This window comes from Octopus bimaculoides, chromosome 15 (assembly GCF_046866305.1).
Source record: "Octopus bimaculoides isolate indiv1 chromosome 15, ASM4686630v1, whole genome shotgun sequence".
Taxonomy (NCBI): Eukaryota; Metazoa; Mollusca; class Cephalopoda; order Octopoda; family Octopodidae; genus Octopus; species Octopus bimaculoides.
Window position 1 is genome coordinate 21731058 of NC_142942.1, and position 7094 is coordinate 21738151.

At 36.2% G+C, this 7094-nt stretch overlaps 1 protein-coding gene across 1 annotated transcript in view; it reads left to right on the forward strand.

The window, feature by feature from the left end:
* Positions 1 to 5598, forward strand: part of LOC106880806 (uncharacterized) — a 55805-nt gene extending 50207 nt beyond the window's left edge. The window contains exons 4-5 of the mRNA XM_089363344.1: positions 378 to 542; positions 4843 to 5598. Of these exons, the coding sequence (XP_089219470.1) occupies positions 378 to 542; positions 4843 to 5166 (489 nt within the window). The 3' untranslated portion in view covers positions 5167 to 5598. The remainder of the gene's footprint in view (positions 1 to 377; positions 543 to 4842) is intronic.
* Positions 5599 to 7094: the final 1496 nt, after the last annotated feature.

Consider the following 7094-nt stretch of genomic DNA (forward strand, 5'->3'; position numbering starts at 1 on the left):
CGGCTACAGCTTTGCCAGCATCATGGCCGACTACTAATTTCTACGCTTGGTGTGATCCGGCTAATTATGGAAACGTACCACTGAAATAAACATCTAATACCACCACCACCACCACCACCACCACCATCATCATCATCAACAACATCAACAATAGTAACAACAAGATAAAAACAAATAGAAAATATCAGTAAATAATATATTAATGGATGCAAAAAAAGAATTTTAATGGACAATAAAAATACCGAAATCCTGTAAAAAAAAAATTACAGATATATCTTATTTTCATCAGACGAGAAAAAAAAACAATATTTTTTAAATGTTGGAAACCAGTTTGGATATTTTACCGCTGCAAGAAGACATGTAGTTAAAACAATAAGATTCTGAAGACAAATGATAGTAACTTTTTTAAACAAATGGAGATTGTTAAACTAAAGAATATTTTGGAATGTATGGACAATTTTGAGAAAGTGATGACAAGTCTGAAGAGAATGGAAAGAATGAAAGAAAGATCGAAAGAAAGGGAAGAAAGAAATACGATATCTGTAAGTATGTTTGTTTTGTTTGTTGTTTTCTTTTTCTGTCATGAATGAGAAAATACGGAGATCGTTTGGATAGCATGAGAGTCTATGGTCACTGAATTGAACTTCATTACTCTTTTACTTGTTTCAGTCATTTGACTGCGGCCATGCTGGAGCACTGCCTTTAGTCGAAACAAATCGACCCCAAGACTTATTCTTTGTAAGCCTAGTACTTATTCTATCGGTCTCTTTTGTCGAAACACTAAGTTACGGGGACGTAAACACACCAGCATCGGTTGTCAAGCAATGGTGGAGGGACAAAGACACACACAAACAAATACACACACAAACATATATATATACGACCGGCTTCTTTCAGTTGCTATCTACCAAATCCTCTGTTTTCTCTCTCTCTCTCTCTCCCCTCTCTCTTTCCCCTCTCTCTCTCTCCCCCTCTCTCTCTCCCCGTCTCTCTCTCTTTCTCTCCCCTCTCTCTTCCCTCCCTCCCTCTCTCTCTCTCTCTTATGCTGTTAACTTTCTTATTTGAAAACTTATTTGATTTAAGTAAGTCAATTACAGATGTCGCTACGTTGATGACATCTGTTAAGAGTGAATTACCAATATGCAACTGGGATGTTATTGTTGTTGTTGTTGTTGTTTCTTTTTCTTAAACCTTTGTATTATTATTATTATTATTATTATTATTATTATTATTATTATTATTATTATTATTATCATTATTATTATTATTATTATTATTATTATCATTATTATTATTATTATTATTATTATTATTATTATTATTATTATTATTATTATTATTGTTATAGCAACTATAAATACTACTACTACTAAACAAATAAATAGAAAAAGACATGAGATTTTCACAAAACACACAAACAAAAACGGTTGAGCCAATTACAGTATGCGTACGTATTTACATGGCCACAGCATTCAGCTGAAACTGATAAAAAAAATATTATATATATATATATATATATATATATGTCATGGAGATGTACCTGCATAGCAAGTGACTTGATCTGAGATCGTGTGCGGCACGGAATTTTGTCAGTGAACAGGTCGCGGTCTGCAAGCGACGAAAATATTTTGACAAATTAAATTTTAATGTTGAAGTGAATTTAACGGTTTTTGTGTATTTTTCAATGTCTTATAAACACCTTCCACGCTGCAATTGTGTGTGTGTGTATATATATATATATAGAGAGAGAGAGAGACAGACAGACAAGCAGACAGACAGACAGACAGACAGACAGACAGACAGACAGACAGACAGACAGACAGACAGACAGATAGATAAATAGATAGATATTTAAAAAAACGGAGAAAAGGACAACAAGAAAAAAACTCAACAACGTGAGGACGTAGCACATGCAAAGTATTAATAAGACGCTCAAAGAAGGAATAGAGTGGTTACGAACCACATGGTTCCGGGTTCAGTCCCACTGCGTGACACCTTGGGCAAGTGTCTTCTACTATAGCCTCGGGCTGACCAAAGCCTTGTGAGTGGATTTGGCAGATGGAAACTGGAAGAAGCCCGTCATATGTGTGTGTGAGAGAGAGAGAGAGTGTGAGTATGGATGGATGGATGGATGGATGGATGAATATTTTCCTCTTTCTCTTTTTAATTTTAGCGTCGGTTTTGACCGGTCACCTCCTTGGTAGCAAGACTGAGAAAGAAAATGTCTCCTTTTAACCATCATCCTTTAAGTCTTCAGAAGGTCCTGCAAGTTTTTGCAGTCCCTGATAAATGGGATAAACATCCATGCATGTATGTATGTATGCATGTATGTATGCATGTATGTATGCACGAGTGCACATATTGACGATGCACACGTGCGCTAGTGTTTTCTTAATTCTGCTGTAATGATTAGAAATGTTAAACATTCCGTTCAGAGCAGATAAAATATGGCAGCTGCTCTGTTGGTGTGATTTTACCCACTCGCCTGGGCGGTTGAGCGTTTTTATGCTTAAGGACGTTGGGTGTTTGCTTACCTTCCCTTCTACTCATTTAAGTTCCCAGCACTAGGGAAGGATGACGTTGGTGGTGGTGGTGGGGGTGGTGCTAAAGGCTTATTTTTGGTCAATTAGTTTTAAATGAAATTTCTGAAATAAACCAATTAATTTTAATTAAACTGAGTGTAATAAAACAAAGATTTTTGTTTCACGTTAATTAATTAGTTAAACGGAGTTATGTGAGAAAGTTGTAGGAGTGGAACCTAATCTTGGAACAGCAGCGAAATATTCATTCTTTGAAAATATTCCTTTGTTACAAAACCAATACCTGGCATTGTTGTTCTTATTATTGTTGTCGTTTCATTTAACCAGTCTGGTTCATTAAGCCGTCAGGCAAAACTTGAAAACCCAGTTCCTTGAATTTTACAATATGTGTGAGTTCATGTAGAAGCTTAAAAAATATTGGAGGCGATTCATTCGACAAAAAATTCTTCAAGAATGTGCTCCAGCGTGGCCATACTCTAATGACGGAAACAAGTAAAATATAAAAGATTTAATTTTTACCGAATAATATTCTTCAAGAATTCCATTGAGGAATTTACGGTGCTAATAAATAAGTTCTTACAATAGTTTTGTGGTAATAGTTCCGGATCATTGGTTTCGAATCGGCCCTAGTACATTTTTTAAAAGCCTGGCACTTATTCTGTTGGTCTGTTTTGCCGAACCGCTAAGTTACGGGAACGTAAACACACCAACACCTGTTGTCAAGCGGTGGTGGGGGGGGGGGACAAACACACACACAAACAAACATATACGGCGGGCTTCTTTCAGTTTCCATCTACCGAATCCACTGAGAAGGCTTTGGTCGGCCTGAGGCTATTGTAAAAGATATTTGCCTAAGGTACCACTCAGTGGGACTGAAACCATTGGGAAGCAAGTTTCTTACCACACAGCTACGCTTGTATGCATGTGTGTGTGTGTGTTTGTTCACGTAGTTTAAACAGACATATATGTTATATGTGTGTGTACACACATACACACACACACAGGCATATATACATATAGTATTCAGTTTAACACATTCTCTTCACAAACTTCTTTATAAAATATAAAATTAATAGCAAAAATTAAACGGAATAAATAAAAAGATAAGAAAATGTCCGCCAGTTTAAAAGCAGACGACAGTTGACGTTAAGTGAACAGAAAGTATGCGAGGGAAAAGTGTAAAACGTTTGTATAATTTTCAAGGGAGAAGCCCCCTTTAGCATACCACAAAGTATTTCTACAAGTTAAAACAGGCAGCTCTCCGGGTGGTCACGATGTTTGCTGATCGTTGAGTTTCGCACAGCGTGAAAGCACAGCTCCGTATCTTTTAAGAAGAAGTTGTTCAAAAGACTCGTGATTGTTTCTTTAACATCGCTGTTGTTTTCTTGGCAACGGGGAAGAGAGGAGAAAAGACAGTCAAATTAGCAATTAAAAACATGTATTAGATTGATGAAACTTCTTACCCTATACTCTCGACATCCGATTAAGCGTGTAAGCAAAAAAGGAAGGATTAGTTTTGTCAATATTTTTACAGCCATATGATATGCTTTTCGACCAAATTCTTCCTCGTCAGTTGGAAGAAGGAGAAGACAGTTGGAAGACAATAACTAGAAAAAAAAAACAACAGCAATAACAACAACAACAACAACAACATATCTTACTCGTATTTTACAACAGTGAACTGATATATAGGTGTAAAGAACTTGGTTAAAACTAGGCTTTCCATTGCCGCTTACAACAAAAAACAACTGGGGCGTTAAGATACATAACAAAAGGATGTACGCAGAACAATGTACTGCTGTTACACACACACAAACACATACATACAATGACTCAAAAACACAAACGTTCAACGCACACATACATAAATATACATTCACATGCAGATAACTTGCACACTCACACACATGCACATACATTTATATATACACACACAAATACACACACATCTATACATGTGTGTGTGTTTGTGTGTGTGTGTGTGTGTGTGTGTGTGTGTGTGTGTGTGTATTAATACAATGCAAATAAGAAAACAAAGAGTTTAGCATATCTTCAGTGACCAGTTACCATTGTTTCGGTACCACCCTGTTTTTAACGCCATTGCAGTTTCCATGCAGGGTGTAGAAAGCCTCGAGGGAGGCTGCATTGGAAATACTTCGATCTTCTATCTTTTCAAGTCCATAATAATAATAATAATAATAATAATAATAATAATAATATTAATAATAATAGTTGTCTCTTACTGATAGGCCCTGATTGTTGCGTGTTCTATTCCTTATGTTTGTTTTTCTTTTTCTTCCAGATCCAAAATAGCGTCTGGCCAAACAAATGCATTGCTTCAAACCAGCTTACAATCTCCAGTTCTTGTATGGCCCCTCACACTGATCTCCCAAGCTTTATGGGTCTGGCAAACCCTAGCCATTTACAACCAGCCTCACACCAATCTCGATCTCAAGTACCATCCGTCCAGACACAAACCTCCACATTTTTCAACAATAATATACCAATCAGAGTAATGGACCCCTGTTCAGAGACTGAGCGACGCAGTTCAAGCATTGCTTCTTTACGGTTGAAGGCCCACGAGCATAGTGTTGCCATGGGAATATTAAGTGTTTACAGTAAGTGATTGGACTGTTATCACTGCAATATTTTTGAAAGGGAAAAAAAATTACCATTAAAAACATTTGTTGAGCTGCTCCAAGGTGAAATTCGAACCTTGAACCGCTCTCTCTCTCTCGATTATTGCTTCAACTTTGTTAACCAATTGTCATTTCTGAGGATCTAGACCAGGTGTTTTCAAACACTGCGCCGCGGTAGGACGCTAGTGTGCCACCAATGTGTCGCGAGTTTTTAAAGAGAGTCGAAAAATGTTCGGACATTAGGAAAATTTGGGGTGTTTTTTTTATGCACCACACCGGTGTATATGTGTATTTGTGGCAAAGTGCAAAGTGCATACACCCGTTTCGGTTTTAAAACAATTTTAGAACTAGTTATGTGTACGTATGCATATATATATATATATATATATATATATATATATATATATATATATATATATATATATATATATATATTCAAAGGGAATAATTAAAAGTTTTTCCCTTATGAGGTTTTTCACGCTGACTACTTGATAAATTCTTACAAAGATTTTATCCTATATATATATATATATATATATATATATATATATATATATATATATATAATTGCCAACCAAGTGTGACGTCCTATACGGGACAGTGTTATTGATGTTTATAGCCCCAGGAAGACATCTCTTCCAGCTGGTTAACGACATACATTCTGTGTTCGATTAGTATTTGCGAGGGGAGGTCATCGCTCCCATCTCTAGCCTTATGTGATACACACGGACACAGAGATAGGAGCGATGACCTCCCTCGCAAATACTAATCGGACACAGAAGGTGTGTCGTTACCCAGCTGGAAGAGATGTCTTCCTGGGGCTATAAACGTCAGTAGCACTGTCCCGTACAGGACGCTACACTTGGTTGCCAATTATATGTTACTATTTATATCTCGCTCGGAGATTTAATATAGTGTATATATATATATATATATATATATATATATATATATATATATATATATATATATATATATATATATATATATATATACATATATGTTATGCATGTATGTGTGTGTATGTATATACTCCTAAGAAGCTGGTGGTATGCTGTACGACTTTTAGTGCCTTAATCAGTGTGTTATGGCTTGCACAGAATTGAAAATTGTTGATCTATTCTTTTAAATAAATGAAAGAAAAATCAGTGAATGAAATATCTCGATACTTCTCGAACGTCAGTTTGGTGGAAGGTAAGTATAGCTTGTGGGAGCACAATGAAATGAATGTGGGATTGGCACTGTGTGGGATGTGTGCCATGACGGAGAGAATGAGAGCGTGAGTGAGTGTGTGTTTGTTTGATAGAGAGACATTTTACATCATTAAATTTCAGAAGGAAAAAAAACAAAAACAAATAAAGGTTTCTTTACACATGAAATGAACTGTTTTCTTGTAAAATATTTAGCAATGTCCTTATATATACAGTTTGTCTTTTCCGAGACGAACACAGTTATGATGTTCATTTTCAGATTGAGATGTATTTCAGAGGACAGAAATTTCTGGATCAAAATGAAAACTGCTGATGGTCTCTTGTTGTGTTCGCTCTCTAACCACTCATTTGTTTCGTATCGTAATTCATGAACAAGTCACGACCTCTATAATACGTTTACTGCAACAGAAAGAACAAGATTTCTTTAACGGTAAGATGTTCTTCAAAGGCAAAGGCAAGACTTCTGGAAAGCCTGCATCTGGCCATATTTTTTAAATATACAAAACTTATCGGGCTTTATGGCGATGGATCTCCGTCGTTAGACGACGTGGATTCAGTCGTTCGACCAACTGAACGATCTGTCCCTCAACTAACATGTAAGAAGAAGAAACGATGACCGTTTTGTTTGGATTTCAAATATTGATTCCGAAGAAAAAAAATGAAAGGTAGTGGTCTTCGTTTGGAATTGAACTCGGGGTGCACAG